Source organism: Acomys russatus, chromosome 16 (assembly GCF_903995435.1).
Source record: "Acomys russatus chromosome 16, mAcoRus1.1, whole genome shotgun sequence".
NCBI classification, from domain to species: domain Eukaryota; kingdom Metazoa; phylum Chordata; class Mammalia; order Rodentia; family Muridae; genus Acomys; species Acomys russatus.
In genome coordinates, this window is record NC_067152.1 from 8217392 (window position 1) to 8237885 (window position 20494).

The 20494-nt window shown below is 51.1% G+C and overlaps 2 protein-coding genes across 3 annotated transcripts in view; one reads left to right on the forward strand and one right to left on the reverse strand.

The window, feature by feature from the left end:
* Positions 1-18935, reverse strand: part of LOC127200056 (acid-sensing ion channel 2-like) — a 269275-nt gene extending 250340 nt beyond the window's left edge. For both annotated transcript variants that reach the window (XM_051158114.1, XM_051158113.1), the window contains exon 1: positions 18021-18935. In XM_051158114.1, the coding sequence (XP_051014071.1) occupies positions 18021-18728 (708 nt within the window). In that variant the 5' untranslated portion in view covers positions 18729-18935. The remainder of the gene's footprint in view (positions 1-18020) is intronic.
* On the forward strand, positions 18784-20133 carry LOC127200405 (basic proline-rich protein-like). The gene is made up of 2 exons (XM_051158631.1): positions 18784-19537; positions 19636-20133. The coding sequence occupies exons 1-2, from the start codon at positions 18784-18786 to the stop codon at positions 19698-19700; spliced, it is 819 nt and encodes a 272-aa protein (XP_051014588.1). The 3' UTR covers positions 19701-20133.
* Positions 20134-20494: the final 361 nt, after the last annotated feature.

Sequence of the window (20494 nt, forward strand, 5' to 3'; positions counted from 1 at the left end):
GGCTTCACTTCTGTGGTTCTACTCAGTTCCCATCACTAAACCCCAGCACTCCAGTTAACGATTCCCGCCTCCATCGCTTGTCCTGACCTCCCCTGGAGCTCAAGCCCACATACCCAAACACTCCTACGAGGCTCAGTTGTTCTTTCAGCCTCAATGTAACCCCAAATGAAGAGTTCCATCCTCACTTCCGTCCAGGTCCATTCTCCTCCAGCTTTTCCTCTGGGTCGTATTAGCAGTATCAGGCCCAGTGCCCATGCCTGGGAGTTTTCTTTGGTCCTCTTTTGTTCATACTCCATCCCCAACCTATAGTTGTGCTACCACCACCGCTAACAACATCGCCACCACCAGCGTCATTCCACCTCTGTCCCGTAAGCCTCTGTGGATCCACATCCCAAACTGGACCAGTCTCATCATTTCTACTGTCACTCTGCTCTGCGAGACTGCTTTGCCTCGTTCTTACTCCCGAGTCTATGCTCTTGGGGTATCTTCTTGCCTCCATTCATACCCATTGCCAGGGTTGCAGAGGCGTCACTCTGAGCTGCTCCTGCACCCAAGCCCCCCAGTGGCCTCACACTCCCCGAGAGGAGCCTCAAAAATCCAGCAGCCCAGATTACAAGACTTGCTACAGTTCTTCCTACATTTACCTATAAAATGTCTGTTTAACACCCGTCTCTCCTTCCATTCTGCCCAAGGTACATGGTCCTTGCGTCCATCTTTTAAGTAAGACAAGTTTGTGCTCAACTTACAGCCTTTGTGCTGGGTGTCCTCTGTCTGGCACACGGCGTTTGAGGCTTCCCCTGGCTGTGCTCCGCGATCGCTTAGGTCTCACTTCAGTGTCAGCAGTGTACACATTGCTTCCATTGCTCTCTAAGCCACCGTGCTATGTCACTGTCTTCAAGGTCCCTATGGCCGTTTGAAACTACATGTCACCACCTGCCTTCACTTACCCCACTTAACTAGCCCTCTGGACCATAAGACCTGTGAGGAGAGGCCTGTACCTCCCTGTGCTCATTCACTGTGGTCCGGGGCTAACGAGGTCTGGTATGCAGTCAGCACTCAATTAATATTTATCGATGAGTAACTGAAACCTCTGAGGGGGAAGACAAGGAGTGAAAACAGATTTTCGACAACTCCTTACTTGGATACATTCTTTTTCAGTACTGGGGATTAAACTATGGCCTTGCGCATCCTAGGCAAATACCCTGCCAAAGAGATATATATCCCCACCTCTAGGTGTCTATTTATTTGTTCACAGAGAAGCATAAACAGTAAGAAAAACCCTTCTTAGCATATAAATCCATGGTCCCTTACCCTGTGCGTGATATGCTACTATCATCACTATCACCATCACCATCTCCATGGGTACCAGCCCCACCACCATCTTCATCACCACCATCCTCATCCCTATTATCCCCATCACCGTCCTTATGGGTCACAGCAACGATCTCCAACTGTGTCTATAGCACTTTGTGCTAAACAGGCCCCTTCCCCCCATCATCTCTTTGGATTTTAAGACTATCACAGTGATGGAGGTTTCATGCTAATTTGTATCCACATTTTGGAGCTTCTTGCTAATTATTTGTATCCACATTTTACAAACGAGGGAGAATCAGTAAGGAAGCTTCCCCTTCAAAGAAGACTAAATTCAACACCTGGGAGACGTACAAGGTCTTCTCTATGATGAAGCCACCATAATCCAAGCCAGCCTCCTACACTTCCAAGTCAGATGAGGTAAACAGAGTCCAGGACTTGCTCCCATTTTAACGCTTGGTTAAGAAATTGCCGCTGAGCCTGTATTTTATGCTGGCAATGTAGAAGAAGCACCAGATTTAATTTCATGACTGCTTCAGGTGGGTTTAAGAGAACTTTTTTAGTTGGTTAAGGAAAAAGAAATTACAAAATTAAAAGAGTGGAAAAAATAAATTACCAGTGTGTTTTTTTACTGCCTTGGCGTACAAGCTGGAGTGGAGAATTAGAAAGTTATACAGCTCAGGTTCCTGTCCATGACTTATTGCAGACAAATCCTCCATATTTATAGCATTTTTCCCTCGCTGCCACCTCGAGACAGTAAGCAACCCCTGATATAGGTTGCTGCTCTCTGTCCTGGAGCCCCGGGGGCCCTGTGAACTCAGCAGAACTGTCACTGCAGGGAAGATGTAGGGGCCAGAGAGACGAGGCTTATTTACCTACCACTCTGCTTGGAGAACAAGTCCCTTCTTCACTCAATGGCCACTAGCAAGAGGTGAGTGGCAGTGGGGAGGGTCACACTAGGGTTCAGCAGGGAGAACAAACACACTGAAAAGGCTGAGCTGTTGTGGCCAAAGCTCCACTGCCCCGGAAGCTGTTCTCAATGTCATTAGCATCCCCTACATCTCAGATGGGGAAATGGAGGCAAAGGGAGATGAGGCGGCCCACCCAAGGTCACTGACACAGAGCTGCTTTTCACGACTTCAGTCCTTGAGGAGTTTATAAAGTGAGTGGGAGAGGGGTCAGGGAAGAGAGAAAGGTAGGACTAACAGAAGGAAGAGAAAGGACACAGGCACTTAGAGCTAGGTTCCACAGGGGACTCTTCCTGTTTCTTTTATTACTCTGAAGGCCACTCTGAAAATGGCTGATGTTTCTGTGCATGACACAGATAAACGAATGGAGACCCAGAAAGATGCATAAACTAGTCTAGGATAGCTCGGAAGGGGGCGTTGCTGGGATTTGAATGGACATCTCTCTGGATATCACTAACTTGGTGGCAGGTAGCCTGACTGTGCTGAGTCTCCATCACCTCATGTATCCGGAGGGAAATGGGGATTCTCTCATTCTTGAATACCAAAGACAACTCTGCAGTCTGCCTACTTGGAATCGGGTAGGAACCAGGGACAGGAGCTGCGTTCTCTGCTTCTAGGCACTGGCTGGGAGGGGCTATGTGCCCTTAGACTACAATGTACAGCACACTGGATCCCACCTGCTTGCAAGCAGGCAGGCTGCAATGTTTTCCTTGGTGTCCAAGGCTGAAGACTGGGAAGCCCAGGATCCCGAGGTGACTTTGCCAAGGCACAGGAGGTGCTACACACAGCCATCCAGAACATCGAGCAAAGCCTTCTGCTTTCTGCCAGAGCCCTCCAGCACGCACTCTGAAGCAACCATGGGGAAGGATCAGCCCCAGTCAGACACAAATTACAACAAAGTCTAAACTGGGAAACAATGGCTGGTGGATCCCAAGGTCACTGACTCCTTGGTTCTTTCCTGACAGCACTGGGGCCCCAGAAAGTCCACCCAAGGAAAACTGCAGAGTTACCTGTGGGTTCCACTCCCAGCCAATGAGATTATGACCTTTGAGGCTGAAATGTGTATATATATATATATATATATATATATATACACACACACACACACACACACACACACACACACACACACACATATATATATATATATATATATCTGTGTGATTCTAATATATACCAAAATTGAGAAATGCTAGTACTCCATCTTTTTTTATTTTCCAGGTGGGCACCAGTGGCTTAGAGAGGGGCCACACAGGATGCACAATAATAGAATGTGACTCCCGGTCTCTAGGCTTCCGTCTTGGAACTCCTCCATTCCTTTAGCTATGCAGTGGTCCTGTTGCCTGAGATATGAACATCCCCTCATTTCTTACCATCAGTACCTCAGGGCCTTGGGAGAGCCCTAGGCATCTGGGAGGTCTAGGCTGAATCATATCCTGCAAGACTACCTAAGCTGGCTACATACTTGAGAGTCCAGTGGAGAACTGAGGCAATTACCTAATGTGTTAGCAAACCTGTCCCTGCGGCACTCCTATGAGCCAAAGCCGTAAATATGAAATGGTAATTTCTCTCTGGAAGCCTGCCTCCTGCCTCCCATACCATCCCCTCCCACTCAAAAATCACCCACAACAGCCTGGTTGTCCTGTCCCGGCTGGGGCGGCAGTAACTCTGAGTTATTTAAACAACTCGGGCAAAACTTTCGTCTTGAGATCTGAATCATCACGCCTAACCTTAGCTCGCCTCTGCAGCCTACTGCCTGGCCGGGGCTGATTCTGCTAGCCTTTGGTAGATGGTAATAAAGATGCCCCATAAGTATTAATTAATGGCTCCCAGGGGTTCTCATCTTTGTGCACAGTTGTTTCAGAGAGGGGATGAGATGAACTAAGTTGTGACGACAATTTGGCCTCCAACTGGCTTTGTGACCTTGAGCAAGTCACCGCTGTTGTTCAGGATCCGATCGTAACTCCTCCGCTTCTCCTGCCTTCCTGAATCGCCACCCCACTGCTTGCACGTATGCAGAATAGTCTTTTCACAGGAAGGTTTATGGTAGAGGCCATAGAGCCTATTCTTCTCTGCGGCACATGGAAGATGGGAATTGCAGGCTTCTAGGTGGAAGGAATAGCATCTGTGAAGGCTTGTTCTGTGGACCACGCAGATTCCAGGACCCAAAGCAGTTCCATGCAACTGAAGGCATGGTGGCCCGAAATCAGATCTTGGCGATTTCCTGGGTGCTTGGCCTTATCTTGAAGGCAGTGGGATACCATGTGATACCTTTAGACAAAGAGGACTCTCAGACTAAAGATAACAAAATGGTTATCTGGTCCGCCCCTGCCTCCCCTCCCCATTTGCAGCACTGAGTTAGAAAAGCTATTGAGGGGCTTGTCTGTTGCTTGGCTACAGGATCCCCCAAGGATGAGGAGATTGAATTGATGCCTTGGAGTAGACTCACTTTGTTATCCTTTGAGCCCAGCACAGTGCTTGGCCTGTAGAATGCACTAGATAAATGTATGAATGAGTAAGCGAATCAGTGAATAGTTGAATGAACCAAAGAAAGAGCAGTGAGTGACCAGAACACCCAAGGAAGGTCTGAATGAGTCCCAAAGCAGGTTTGCAGGGTGCCTTAGTGATTCTAAGGGCCTTAAGCAACAAAAGGCTCAGGCTTCTGGCTGCATTGCCTCGGAATGGCCTGTCACGGAGCAGCTCTCTCAGCACCACACTGCTCAAAGACAACGGACGATTACTGTGATCATGAAGGAGGTTCTCCCTCTATTCCCACTGCCTGTCCACTCATATCCACACAATCAGAGGAGGGAGCAGACGTGCCTGGCAGCTCATCTCTGCAAGGGTCTCAGGTAGGTGACTCTGTCGCCACTTCTTCATTCACACGCTCTCTGAAGAGCCAGTCATTTCAATAGCAGACAAGGACAAAGGAAGAGTTATTCTTCACAGAGACTTACAGTTGCTGTAGGGTGCACATCTCTAAGCTGTGGGTGCCCAGAGGTGGAGCTTCAGCCTGGCAAAGCAGTTGAGCCTCTCAGGGTGCGACGTACCATAAGGGAGCCCTGCCTTGAACCCTGTCCAACAGGGGTGATTCACCACCTCATAGAGAACAGTGGCAGGTTGAAATGTAGCCAGGGCTGTCCTGGCCAGAGGCCTCGGGTTCCCTCTTAGTCTAAGCTGATCTTTCTCCTGGCCTTGAAGAGCCTTGCTACAAAACAACGTAGCCTATGCACTAGTCTGGTGCCAAGTAGTGCAGGCATCGCTTGAGAGCCTGTCACACATGTAGGACATAAGGCCCCATTGACTGAACCAGAGTCTGTATTGTTGCGACATTCCTGGCTTGCTCTCAGGGACATAGAAATTCCTGAAGTTCAAGGAACTTGGGTATCCCGGGCGACTTGGTGGAATCTCTCATGCAAGGATTCAAGGATTCCAACCCTGACTAGCTTCTACATGCCCTCCACTGAGACAAGAGATAATATCCCCCATCTAAGAGGCAACACTGACACTGACACTTGCAGAAAGGTACACAATTAGACCCCAGCCAGCAAATCACCACCCATTATAGCCAACACCATCCTAGCTCTGGCGCTAACTAGATGACCTTGATCAAGTCAAGCCTTGATTTCCTCATCTGTGAAATGGGAGTGCTACTGTCAGCTTTTCTACAGCATGTGGTCATGAAAGTGAAATTGAAATGAAAGATCTGCACGCTCTCTGTGAAACACACAAAGCCTGGGAAAGAGGGCTGGGCAACGTGCCATCCAGACCTAACCTTTCCAGAGGCTGGATGAGTAAAACACACCAGCATGTCAAAGGCTGGAGACCTTTGGCCTCAGGAAGACTAGCCAGCCTAGGAGGAGGTGCCAACTGGCTAGGATGCCATATTCCACAGAAAGCTTGGCTAAGTCCACCCTGCCCGCTGAGCTGCCCCCATGTGGGAACGTGTGATTGAATTCTTAGGGCTGCATTTTCCCATTTGAAAGGAGAGCTGCCTAAAGGCTTAAGGCTCCAGCCCATTAACATTCCGGGGGGGGTCAGTGTTTCCAGACTGCTAGAGTCATGTTGTTCCCCGCACACTGGCACACTGTGTGGGTGAGGGAGGCAGCTACAGTTTGGAAGGAGCCAGATGTACCCACAGCACAAAGAACAAGGGACGGAGCTGTGGAAGCTGAATTTTCTATGTTGGAAGGAAGGAGGCAGATGCTTCTCCCGTGCTGGCTTAGGTTTGCCAGCTCCATGCAGAATGGAACTCTTTCCCTCATCCCTGTGCGGCTCCTCCTTCTCCCCTTCCAGGTCCCTTCCCCAGATCCCAATCCCACCCCTTCCCTGTCTTCAAACACCCCTCCTTACCTGGCTGATATATCCCTGGCCCTTGACTCTTCTCTTCACAGTACTTAGGGTTATCTATTTGTTTGTTTGTGATGTCAGTGGCCCCCTCACCCCTCAACTTATAACGTTTCTTTAAAATCGTCCATCCTGTGCACGTTAAAAATACATCACTGGGCCACGGGGTGGGGGGCGACTAATGGCATAGATCCATAGTCCTAGCTGCTCAGGAGGCTGAGACAGGAGAATCACAAGGTCCTGCCTGGTCTACCTGGGCTACAAAGTAAGTTGCTGCATATTCTATGGGCATTCGATATCTTAGCCTGACACATCTCCTGCAGGCTAATGCTTTGACCACTTCTTCCCCGACATGGCGGTGCTTGTTAGCTGGGGAAGTAGGTCACTTGGGGTGAGGCTTCAAAGGATGGGTCTAGCCCCTGCTACCAAGAGCCCTTCCTGCTTCCTGTTTTGCTACAGTGTGAACAGCCTTGGCCTCCTGCCTTGGCTGCCACGAAGTCAGCTGTGCATTCTCTGCCATGTTGGATAGGGACTCTCTAAAACCATGAACCAAAATAAGTCTTTCCTTTCTGGATTTGCTTCTTTCACAGACTGTGAGGACAGCGGCGCAGAGTAGACGGTAAGCCTGGGGCACTCGGCCTGGCGCATCGTGGGTCTTTCTCTCTCTTGCTTTCTCTCGCCGTCCCACCTCCTAGCATTAACTCATTTCACTCAAGTTGTCCAGTTGACTTTGTAGAGCCCACTATCAGTGTCTCTTAGCAATGTCACATTTGCCAACTGTATCCCCTCACTCCTGGCACACAGGGGTGCCTGATCATTTCCACCTGCTTCCTGCTTTCCTCAGCACCACAGCTCTCCTGACTGAGTTCCTTGGCCTTGGTAGATAGAACATAGCTGTGCTGTCCTAAAGTCATGGTAAAGATTAAAGGCTGAGACACCGTCCTCAGCCCGGATCTTTAAAGTGAAACTCTTTGGATGTGAAAAATGTAGTTCAGCTTCCATGCCTGGTTAAGATATTGGGTGCTCATAGAATATGCAGCAGCAACAACCCCAAAAAAGGCTCTCACTCCGTGTACCGTCAAAAATGTAATGTAATTATTGCGATGCTAAATATCCCCAGCTGTTCTGAGATATTTGAATCTTAAATCAAGCTTGCCTGCCTGCATCCTGCGCTTGCAGCTGGGCGTGTATCACACAAGCCAAGCGCTGGGAAACTTCGGGCGGAAACTTGAGGCTCACATCTCCATCTTGCTAGCTATAAGGCCAGGCTTTGCCCCGGCACTGTACTGTAGATCCCCCAAGTCTGAGCTATTGGCAATCTCACCAAAGAGAACTATTTGCCTTGACGGGGCCATGCAATCTGGCAGGCCTTAAGCATCTATCCTGATAGTCTTTCAAATCCATGTGCAGGGAGCATAAAGAGATAGTGTGAAATAAATGGTAATAAAGTGAATAAACACGCATCTCACTCCAGGGCCTTTGAGGTGTTTCTATAAATCAAATTCTTTCTATAATTTGCTCCGTGAGACTGTGCCGAGATGCAGAAGAATCAAACCTCATCTACTTTCCTGGGCAGTAGGCTCAGATTTATGGATGGCAGTTCACAGTGGATGCCCGTGCCATTTCAAAGTGGGAAAATAATTTTTGTTGGGAGGGGTTCCAAGAGAAGATTAAACCCTTCACTTTCAGAGATCAGAGTATCAACAACTTTCAGATCAGATATGCCATCGGAATCGGGAGGAAGCGGCCAGAATACAGATGTGGGAAGGAGAGAGTTCACAGAGGGAGGAGAAGCTGGTGCTTTGGGGATAGACATTGGCAGGCAGAAGCGCAAACATGCCGAGAGTCTATCTCCAGTGGCCAGATTTCCTTTATTTTTAATCCTGTGTATGTGTGTGTGTGTGTGTGTGTGTTTGTGTGTGTGTGTGTGTGTGTGTGTACACTCATGAGTGCAAGTAAGTGCTGGCAGAGGCCTTAAGAGGGCATTGGATCCTCTGGAGTTGGAGCTACAAGTTACAAGAGGTTGTTGGCAGACTGGTGTAGGTGCTGGGAACCAAATGTGGGTCTTCTACAAGAGCTGGATGAGCTCTTAACAGCTGAGCCATTAGCCTTTCCCCCTCTGACCCCCCCTCTCTATGTGTGTGTGTGTGTGTGTGTGTGTGTGTGCGCGCGCACACACACACACACACACACACACACACACACACACACACACACACACACGTGTTTACAGTTATACATGGAAACCAGAGATCCCATCATGTATCTTTCTTAAGTATCTCCCCACCTTATATTTTGGGACGGTGTCTCGCTGAGCTCACAGCTCACTGATTGGCTAGGCTGGGTGGCCAGCAAGCTCCACAGATCCGCCCCAGTGCTAGCATTACCTACACCCTTAGCGCATGAGGGTTTTATGTGAATGTTGGGCATGCAAACCCAGTTCCTCCTGCTTTCTTGAGAAGCACATTGGCAACTGAGCCATCTCTTCACCCCTCCTGCTCTGCACTTTAATTCTGAACAGGACACTAAAGGCACCAGCCGCCCCAGAGAAACGTGATGTGAGAACTTTGCAAGGCTTCCTGGCTAGTCTTGTGGCACAGCAGGAGGCTGCTCGGCCAGAGCCTTGGAGGCCCTTCTTGGGAGGAGTGAGATTACCACCTGTGGAGGAGGAGGAGGACACTGACACCTGCACACCTCTGTGATGCTTTTACACACACAAGCAAGCATTCTCTGAGTCTGGTCCATGATTGATTCTCAATAAACAAGTTGTTGGGTTGGGTTGGGTTTGGAGAGAGGGTTTCTCTGTGTAGCTTTGGCTGTCCTGGAACTCACTTTGTGGACCAGGCTGGTCTCAAACTCACTGATGTCCACCTGCCTCCATCTCCCGAGTGCTGGGATTAAAGGTGTGTGCCACCACTGCCTGGCTTCAACAAAAATATTATAATAGATCAATATACCATATTTACATTTCATGACACCCCTCAAGGAGGGTATGGTGCGGGCTTTACAAACGAGGTAAGCAGCTCCTACCAGCTACCTGCTTGACACCTGGCGGCGCTGGGATTTGAACTTGAGTCGGCCTGATTCTTTCCTTCCAATCCACTCTCCCCAGTGCCTTTCCTCCAGGTTCTGAAGCATACATTGCCAAACTTGCATGGATGTAAGTAGGATTAAATCATTCTCATGATGCTTTTGAAAACAGATGTGTGTTCATTACAAATTCTTTTGTTTTTTAGATTTTTTTTTTTAAAGGAAGACCCTGCTCCTAAACTACGCAGCATGGCCTGGCTCACTTCTGTGGACCATGACCTGTACAGAATACATTCGTATACCTGAAGCCAGGGTACACGTTCCCTATTTCTTTGTAGCAAATCACTGCAAACTGTAATCACTTCAAACAAGCTTATTCTCTTTTGGCGTGGTGGCTAGAAGTGTGCCATGAGTCCCACCGGCCCCCCTCAACGTTCCTCCACAAGACTGTGCTTCACCTTGAGATCTCAGTGCAGGTTTTTCCCCTGTCCTTTTCCAGCTTTTAGGGGCTGCTGTTATGGCCACTTAAGTGTGTCTCCAAAACCATCGCTTTGGATCTCTCTCTTTGACTCTCAAAGCTCTGCTTCAGGGGTTAAATCTCACATTTTGACTATCCAGTCCTTCTTTTCTCTGGTTTCCCTCCTTCCCCCACTCCCTTTTCTCCTTCTCCCTCCCCTCCCCTTTTCCTCCTCAGCACTGAAGCTCATATCCAGAGCCTTACATACACCAGGCAAGCACTCTAGCAACAACCTGTGCCTCTGGCCATCTTTCACCCCACCATTTTATTTAGAGAAACTCTCACTAAGTTGCCCAGGCTGGACCTGAACTTACGCTTTATGATCCTCCTGGCTCAGCCTCCTGAAGTTCTGGGATGTCAGGTTTGCACCCCAAGACTGCCTTCTTCTTACTTACAAGGATCTACGATCACAGCAGACTCACCCAGATAATCTAGGATGATCTCGTGTCAACTTCTTAATCCTCTCACACCTGGAAGGGCAACACACAGCCACAGGCTCCAGAAAGGATGGCACTGGCAACTTCATGGGCATGAAGACCTCTGGGCCTTGGTTTTATGGGGCCTGAATTCTGGAGTGGAGGAAAGAAGGGAGCGTGGGGAGGAAGGGAGTCAGGCTTCCCAGGGAAGCAGCACTGCTTGGGGCAGCCTCTGCTACAGCAAACCTGGCACCTTTACGCTTCGGTTTGGTTGATGTTCTGGATGGGCCCATAACGCTCCATTGACCCTGGTTTCCTATAGCAGAGGCAGTGGTTGAGTGTCCCAGTGAGCCTGACATCCCCCTCCCCCAGACCTTCCACCTTTTCTTCACTCTAGGATGCTGGTTCCCCCATAGGCTGTTACAGAGCCAGGGAATGGCCATGACTGACAGCTGCGCCAGGTCTGCCCCCTTGACTTTCGGAAGATTCAAGAAGTTCACAATCTTACATCTCCAAGAGTAGATCATGAGCCTGCACACTGTCTGCATCACCAGGAGTGTATGAGAAATACACGCCGGGCTCTGTCCCTACCTAATGACTCAGAGTGTCTGCATGGAAGCCCTAGGAATCTTGCTGTGCAATAGTTAGGTTGACCTATAATGTTCCCTGGGGAAACTGAATTCAGATTTTACCTATTCTTCTTTTCCCTGTGTATGATGCTGGGCAGGTCATTTCCTTCTTTGGTGTCCATAAGAGACCAATAGGTACCTTCCAATACTACAGGAGTAAGACGAGATGGGATGCGGGTTTTAGTTTCTTCTCTAGACTAGGATGATGAAAGATGCAGGCTTGTTTGGCCAACAGGAAATGGCTACAATGCAGTGCGAAGAATGCTGATGTTAGGGCTCCGAGATGAGCACTTCTTTTCTATGATCTCAGGCGAGGTCTGACCTACCTGTACCTCAGTTTCCCTATCCGTAATAGGGAGAAAGGGACACTTTCTTGTCTGGTCCACTGACAGACTGAAATAAAACAATGAGTGCAAAAGTGCGAGGTAGAGAGCAGGAACTCAGTAAACATGTGTGGGACTCTGAGGAAACAACGTAATAAGCAAATTAATGGTGTCCGGGAGACATTTGACATACTTCATGTCCCTGTCCACCCTTAGTCTGTCTGTCTGTCTGTTTGTTTGTTTGTTTGTTTGTTTTTACCAACAATTCATGTTCTGATTATAAGCAGATTATTCATTTGTTAGAACCAGCCTGAGTGGCATCTCAGTCTAAATAGCCAGGTTTTCAGGGTATGAGTGTCCTTGAAAGAATGAAGAGGGTCATTAAGGTTAGACTGCGACGCCATGCAAACTGCCCACTCCTGAGCACTGTCCCCTCCCACGAAGCCACTGCTGTGTGTGGCTGATAGAGCAGGAGGATGGCAAGTGCAGGTTGGACCCTCACTCTGTAGAGCCAGCTCTTCCTCTAGGGCTGTGGGTCATGGAATCCAGCCCAACTCCTCTGGTCCCCACCGACCAGCAGTATAAACTTCCACTTGGGGCACTAAAGCCATCCCCTGCCAGGGAGGTCTAGCCTTATCAACACCCAAGAGCCAACAGCTTTAGAATTGGGCCAATCTCTGGTTGAAATCTGACTGGGCTTGCCTCTTGGTTGTGTGACCTGTGCCTCCCTTGAGTCTCAGTTTCCTGATCTGAGAAATGGGTTGCGAAGTGTTTGTTGGATTGTGAAAAGGTGCCTGACACAGATCCCAGTCTCTTGGTATAGCAGGGACTTCCTTCCGCAGCCAGCAGTGTGGACAAAGCACCTTGACCTCTGAGGACCTCTTTGCCGGAAACAGATTAGATTTATGGTCATCTTGTTAGGTCAGAGCCTGGCACAGAGAAAGGATTTATTGAGGCCCGGTTGAATGGATTTGAGTATCTACCCAAGCAAATCAGCAGGGTCAAAAGCTACATACATGCAGAGCCAATGGCCTGGTTATTGCTCCTGCCCTTCTCAATTGGGAAGACATCTGATTGATGCCTTCGTGACCGGCCACAGAGGCCCCCAAATAGCCACTATCAGAATTAGCCTGATGTGGGTCAATTTGGATATCTGCAGACCTGGGTCGAGTTTACATTTGATTCCCTAAACTAATTTCCCTGAAGTCAAATAACTAGTAGAGGTCCTTTCATGTGCTTTGTATAAATGTCTATTTAATCACCGCCCTGTCTCCAGCACTTCAATAACGTGTATGTTTCCCCCCATAATCACTGCTTCAGCTCTGCAAAGAAAAGGAATGGGTGCCTGAGGAGCGCCAGCCATCTGCAGTATCTGAGCCTTCTTTTCCCCCCTGACTGCCCACTTGAATGGAGAACTCTGCTGTTAAGTCCCACTGACCATTTGGCTTATTTCCTATCATTTCAGAACTGAGCCATGAGGCCAAAGGAATGCATCTGGCCAGGGCCAAGTTGAGGCTGGACTGGTCTTCCCTACAGGATGCTATAGGATGCACTCTGTCCCCTTCCCAATCCTGCTCCCTTCTCATCCTACTGCAGAAAGGGCATGTGTTCCTGCAGTCATGGCAACTTGGGCTTGACTTGGCCTTGCTGCTGGCTGGTTCTTGACTTGGAACACATTGCATACCCTCTGAGAGTGACATCCCCTCCCTTTATAAAACATGGATTATCACAAACTGTCCACGGTTACTACGAAGATGACATGAAACAAGCCAGCCAGGATCTGGCCTGTCACAGATGCCCGATGCTATCTGCCTTTGCCCTTCACTGTAAATGCTCATACAAGTCATAAAAATGGAAACGGCTCCCATTTATTGAATGCTTGCTCGATGCCAGAAACTGGTCTAAGCACTTTGCATGTAGTAGCTCATTTATTCCACTTTCTATAAAGGCAGAAGTATTGTTTCTTGACTCCCTGAAGCTATCCATCTTTATAGCCACTAGACCGCCTGGCCCAGCATCATTTCAACAGAATTTGCTGATTTTAAACAATATGTTACTGAAATCATTTCTTGTTTTCGAGTGCTGGCTCATAGCAGCCAGTTTTCTCGATATGGTAAAATGTGATTTAAAAAAAAAAGCCAACTAAATGTTGTTTCCTTGGCTTTTAAAAGCATTGTGGATGGCCCAAATCTGAACTAGAGGTTAACTCCTACAGAGAAGGGGATACTGTGGTTACAGACAGAAATGGACTTAGAAATAAAGGTGGGGGTTAGATGTCTGGGCACAGGTATGATGGTGTAACAGCCAGGAGTGAAACACATCAGAATTTTGATGCAAATTTCAAAACTTTAGTTGAGCCCAGCTTCTGATCACTCCATTGCCTTGCGGCCTTTCATCACCACCTTACCCTGAGCTATTTTAAATTTGTCTCAATCTCACTGCTTCATGCTTCCCTTTGGACTCTCTTGTTTGTGCGTGCTGTTCTTTTGTCTCTTTCTCTCCCTTGGAACTCCTATGTAGTCTTCAAGATTCATCTTGGATGTCACCTCCTCCAGGAAGCCATTGGAGGTCCCCAGTCCGATCTGGATGTTCTTGAGCCTTGGCTCTGGTTCACACATTTCTTGCAAGTTCCCAAAGGGACTTCATCAAGTCCTATTTAATTTTATACCTCTGGTATCTAATAAAGAACTTGGCACAGAGTTGACATGTAGTAGGTGCTGGTTGACTCAATGACTAACATTAGAATGAGCATGCCTACCTCCCTCAGGTAAGTTGCCATGGTAAGATGTGATAATTATGGTGATAATACTTAGTACATCTAACCACCAGGTACCTATACACCATGCCTAGCTATTTCTCTATACCATAACAGTGGCTTCTGAATATTAAGCATCTACTGCTGTCCAGGCATAACCCAGCCTCTACACCGACATATCTCCCTCCTAGCTCTGATATGGAGAACTTATTAGTGGAGGCTCAGAAGCAATGTGTCTGCCCAGGAAACACTGCTGAGAAGAGGCACTGAAAGCCCAAGCTCAGCTCTGCCTGACTCTTCCTCCTGAAGCACGCTGTTTTCCAGAGAGGACCACGACCCCTTGTTCCTGAAGTACAGCCTACCTTGCATCTGCCTATCTTCCTGTTTTCAGCCTTTTGGTTTCTCTGTTAAGCTCCCCCTAGGCTCTCAGAGCTTGGCCTCACAGCTCCGCTTCCTGCCCACTCTTTCCAATGCCAGTAGCTACAATGGAGCCAGCGTGTGCAGAGCTGAGGTCCGTGGCCGATGCCAGGGAAACGACACAGGCTTTCAGAAGCCGGCACCGCTCTGTTTGCCTGCTGAGTGATGAGCCCTTCCGCAGCCACCAGCGAACACACCCAGGATGGGCCTGGAGAATGAACCCAACCAGGAGGCTGTCCTTGGTATAGATTTCTCTCCCATCAGTGTTCGACTAGAGACAGTTGGCACGTTTCCTGATAGGTGTCCCTTTACTTGTTGCTCTATCATCTGACAAGTTGGGAATTACAGGTGCCTCATAAGTGCTGACCAGGCTGCTCTTCTTGCCACAGGCTGCCAGTGGGAACCACTGGAAATGTGGTTTACAGGTATTTGCCAAGACCCTAGAAGACAGCCGATCCTGCAGATAATCGTGAAGACACTCATTTTCCAAGTCTCTCCTGAGCATCTACTATGCGCCAGGTTCTGTGCTGGGAACTGGAGACAGCAGTAAAACTACACACAGTTCCTTCCCTTGTCTGAAGGAAGAGGCGAGCAGCCTTAGCAGGTACAGCCACATGCACAGGGGAGTGGAGACAAACCGGAAGAAACCTGTTTGTAGGCTTGTCCGGGTTTTGTGATGGTGGGTGGGGTGGTCAGGAAAGACTCCAAGCCAAAGAAACCTCTCTCTATCTCTCTGTCTCTCTGTTTCTCTGTCTCTCTGTCTCTCTCTGTCTCTCTCTGTCTCTCTGTCTCTCTCTGTCTCTCTCTGTCTCTCTCTCTCTCTCTCTCTCTCTCTCTCTCACACACACACACACACACACACACACACACACAGAGAGAGAGAGAGAGAGAGAGAGAGAGAGAGAGAGAGAGAGAGAGAGAGAGAAAGGGAGACACTCAGGATCTGAGCAGCCACGTGATTCAAGAATTCCTGCCCTCTGCTTCTACATTGCAAAGCCACTCCATCAAGAGCGGCAAAGGCTCCTTCACACAGCAGGCAGTCAGAGGAGAGCCTCTCTGATGGGGTCTGCTTGGTGGTGTCAGGAGCTCCCCTGAATTAGCTTCTGGAGTCCACAGGTAGGAAGGCAACAACCCAACAGTCTTGTTACAGAGCCAGAACCTCCGAGGACAGGAGCAGAGTCACAACCCACTGGAGGTCACTTTGTAGGGGTCACTTTGAGTGTCAGGGCACAAGCCTTTGGGGATGGAGGTAGTATTTTCCCTTCAGTGGGCGTGGCTGGCAAATCCTTACAGGGAGAAAGAGTAAGCTCCAGTGGGGAGGACCCTGCTGTTCTCAGCTCCTTATCTCCTGCCCCACACAACTCACATCCATGCCTGCTGTGGAGGTTGAAGCCAGGCGCAATCTCCTCAGCATGCAGAGTTAAGCTCTATCTACCTAGACTGCTTGGGATGGCCTCTGTTTCATTCTCCCGGCTTCTTGGAGGCACGAGACTTTGCAGGAGGCGTCAGGATGGGAGACATGAATCTCACTCAGTGTTTGTTTGTTTGTTTGTTTCTGATAGGAGCTAGGCCCAGGATTAGAGTGGAAGGTTCCCTGTGGCATCTGTGTATTGCATTTGCTGGTATGCTAAGTTAGACCTTCGACTTGCTGATGCTGACCATGAGATTGCACTTTACAGTTTCTGTCTCGTTTTAAATATAGGAATGAAAGCTGTTGCTAACTCAGGTTGGCTGTGATGTTGGAAGGGAATCCTGGCCGTCAGAGGCCACATGCTTTGTAAGCCAATCGTCCCACGCAGAATTGCATGGAGGAGGCTGTGTGCCATGCAGCTTAGACCTGATACTTAGGCGTAACCTTGAACTTTAGTCTAACCCTAGAGGTTGTCCACCAGTGGTCAGCCAAATTCCAACTGACCACAAGTGTTGTCCCCTGAATTCTTTGGCCTTTATGGAATGTGCTTGAGGCTCTAGAAGAAGCCTTGTAGAAGCATATGCTAACAGCATTCTCCACTTGCTAAGGCAGGTGGCCTCGGATGAGACAGTTTGGGACCCGCTGAAAAGCTCCCCAAACATGAACTGTGTTAGAGAGGGATAACTCAGAATTACTCTATACTCAGCAAAAATCAACAGAGTAAGACTGAAGGGGGAGGGGCATCTCGCAAGAAATAACCAGAACAGCCAATCAGAGATCTAGGACTGACCAGCATTAAGCCAACACCTGTTGCGACTGTGACAGTCCAGGAAAAGTCCTCTGAAAGGATCATTCCGAGAGTACTACCCAGGAACGCACACCAGCCTTCCCTGCCCTGGTAGAAAAGCCGGAGCCCACCTGAGGGGCATTTACACAGGAAAGGTTGTACAGGCTTGCACCACGCTGGGGCCTGGCACCGGAGCGCTTCTGAGACAGACCGCACAAGGCAGATACCTTCTGCCTGACATCTGCGTTCTCCAGACCCACACTGTGGGGGAACCTGCACAACAAATGGCTCACAAAACCTCCAGCACAGCTTCTCCTGGCCCTGACTGTTTGCATTTACGACCCTGCTGCAACTTTGCCCCACCTGCAGGGAATTCCCCCAGCCAGGAAGATTCACAGTAACACTTTACAGGGCCAAGGCCGGGTGGGGGTGGGGGTGTGCTCGCTCAGCGTCGTTTTTTTGTTTTGTTTTTTTGTTTTTTTGTTTTTTGTTTTCCAATTCACAGATGGGTGCCACTGCCCCAAAGGAGGCTCATAACTTTGGTGTTTCTTAACATCCTTGGAGTTTCCTCCTAGACTAGACTTCGTGTGGAACTCCGAGAGCATATGCTGCTTAGGATCTTAAGCTATGTTAGACACTCTGCAGGATTCTCCTGTTAGCCCATCTTTTGCGGGGTTTTGTGTTGGTTCTTTCCAATGACAACAAGCCCCATTAAAGAGGACTCTAAAGGCCAGGCAGAGAGCAGTAGTTTTGAGTCCCATGAACCTTGGGTGAGGTTAGGGGCAGGAGAACCACTGTTCAGAGATGGGACTCATAGAGAGTAGACTGAGGAAGGAGTTTGGGAGCGCACACTGGAAGAAATTGTACAAGGAGACTCCAAAGGCATTAAGGTTAAGGTGACTTCCTACACAGAGCTAAGCCCAAGTTTCCCACCACCTGAAGACCGAGGGGATTCAAGAGCGGGTTCTGCCTGGGCACCAAGGAGCGGTGGCACCCAGGCTGGAAGTGGTGACACTCACAGGGACCTGGTGTCCAGTCCCTAGGGGCCCGACTAAGAGCCTCAGGAAGCGCGGGGTCAGAAGGGGCAGGTTCGCGCGAGGGCAACTCACTGAGGAGAAGTTGTGCGGACCACAGAGCTCGCCCCGGTACTTGCAGGAGAGTAGCATATCCTCCAGCTGGTGGCCCAGGCGGTCCATAAAGGCAGCGCTGATGCCCTCGAAGTGGCGCGGCGGCAGGAAGAGGCGGAAGTCGGCCAGCTTACGGAACCACTGGCGGCGCGGCTCGTCGCCCCGCAGCAGCTCGCTGACCAGAGGGCGCGCCGTGCGGTTGGGCAGCAGCAGCCCCAGCCAGTGGCCCGCGTAGTAGAGGTCCCCCTTGGAGAGGCGCGGGAAGCGCAATGGGTTGTTGTTGCACACGGTGACCGCCGGGAACGGCAGCTGGCGGCTCCACTCGCGGTGCACTCGCGTGTGTGACGGGAAGCTGAGCCAGTAGAGCAGTCGGTTCGAAGACCAGGACAGCAGCAAGCCAAGGGACGTGCAGAAGGCCAGCACCCACAGCGCCCGCCGCTGGAAAGAGCCGCCCGCCGCCGAGCGCCCCGCGCACATGTGCCGCAGCCCGTGCAATTTAGTGCGACTCAGCGACGGCCGCCCCCTGCGGGCGACCCCTGGCCCCTGCAGCGCCCGATCGCCACTCCGGTCGCCCCCGGGCTGCCTGGCTGCGGCCACCGCCACGGGCGCCGGCTGCTCTCGGGCCATACGGAAGCGTCCCGGGCCGGTGAGCGCGGTCGCTGGCAGCCGGGCTCCGCCGCTCCGGCTCATTCATTCAGCCCAAGGCTGGCGACAGCGGCGGCGGCCCCGACCGGGCGGAGCCGCCATGGGAGTCCGCAGCAGCAGTGGGAGCAGCAGCAGCCGCGCGCAGCCTGCGCCAGGGAAGCCTGCGCCCGACAGGAGCTCCGGTGGCGCGGCATGCCCTCCCGGCGTCGCCGCCGCCGCCTCCGCGGGCGCTCGCCCGGGACTGAGTGCCGCCTCGGCCCGCCGCCCCTGGCTCTGGCCTCTCCCGAGCGCCTCCCAGGTTCTGCTAGCCCCGAGTCTTCCAGGAGGATGCGAGTCACCGGGCGCTACCTCTAGAGGGGCCCCGGTGGGAGCCGCCTCTCCAATCCCTGGGCTCTGTGCCCGCCGACCTCCTCTGGTTCTGGACCTCGGGGACCCTGAATTGAGTCCCCCTGCACCAACTAACCCCAGTGTTTACCCTGATCCTGAGAGAGGGGCCACTGGGCCACCATGCCTGGTTTGGACAGTCCCGGGGACCCCACCAGTCTGGCTCTTAGCCCAGCGGTACTGGGACTTGCGAGGGAAGGCGCCAAGGAACGAGCGCCCCCAGAGGCGCTCCGCGGCTCCAGTCTCGGCGGGTGGGGTGGGTGTGTACGGGGGTGAGTGGTCGCCAAGTGGCGACTTCCTCCTTCCCTTTCCTCTAGGACCCTTCTTCCTCACCGCTGCCTTTCCGCGGAGACGCTCTCAGGCATCCCCAAGTCCAGTTCCTGAGTCCTGCAGGGTGTCTACAGTCGTTTGGGACCGAGGGTTTCTCAGGGCGTCCTGCGGAAAGCCGCTCGCTGCCGGGCCCCTCCAAGGTTTCTGGTCCCGAGGAACTATCGCTTCTCCCCTCGGCGGCACGTATCTTCTCTAGAAAAGCCTCACCACGCTGTCCCTGGCCTCTTCTCCTCCGCAGGCGCCAGGAGCTGGGAACTGCGGAGCCCAGAACACCTCCTGGGGCTGATCCGGACTCGCTGCTGATCGAAGCTCGCTGTTTCGTGGGCCGGTCTCCTCTTGAGACTCCAAGTCCACGATGGCGGTGGCAGTGACGGAGGCGACGGCTGCGCTCCTCTCTCAGTGGCCCGGCCCTCCTTGGGCCCTGGGCGAACTTGGGCAGCAGCCGCGCGAGGCTGGCGCTGCTGGGCTCTGAGCACCTGCTACTGCGCTCGCTGGCCCCGCGGCTCAGGGCGGGCGGGGCGGCGGCGGCCGCGGCAAGCACTGTTCGCTCCTGGAGACGCGGTGCTGACGCTCCCGGCTCCTCCTTGCTGCATTTTAATTCCTGGCCACTGTGGCCGCTGCACACCGAGCGGGAAGCCTCTTCTTGGAGTTGCGGGGGAGAGGGGTGCAGCACAGATGTGGTCGGTTGTGCCGGCTTGTGGAAGAGATGGAGAGTAGTAAAAATGTTGTGTTTATGTTCAGCCGTGTGCAAAGAAGCGCGAGGGGGGGGGGGATGCCTGGGCGTGTGAGATGGGCTGGAGAGAGAAGGGGCTGTGCAGCGTGGGCACTTGAGCAAGTGTGAGTTCTGTGTCATGCAGGGGGTGTGTAGGATGTTAACTGTTTATATGTGAACAGGCATTTGTGCCAAGCTCTTCAGTTCGTGAAACTGCCTGTGGGTGATGTACTGCGGCTGCTGTCCTAAGTGGAAAAGTGCCTATGATGGGCTGTATGTTCTGCGTGTACATATCCTGGGTGATGGGCACAGATGAGTGTAGTTTCTGATTTGCACGTGCATGAATTTATAGGAAGGACTATTGCAAGGGGACGCAAGGGGACAG

Coding starts and splice junctions, on each gene's coding strand:
- LOC127200405 (XM_051158631.1), top strand. CDS start 18,784: ATGGGAGTCCGCAGCAGCAGTGGGAGCAGCAGCAGCCGCGCGCAGCCT. Junction 19,538..19,635: donor CGCTGCCGGGCCCCTCCAAG/GTTTCTGGTCCC, acceptor TCTCCTCCGCAG/GCGCCAGGAGCTGGGAACTG.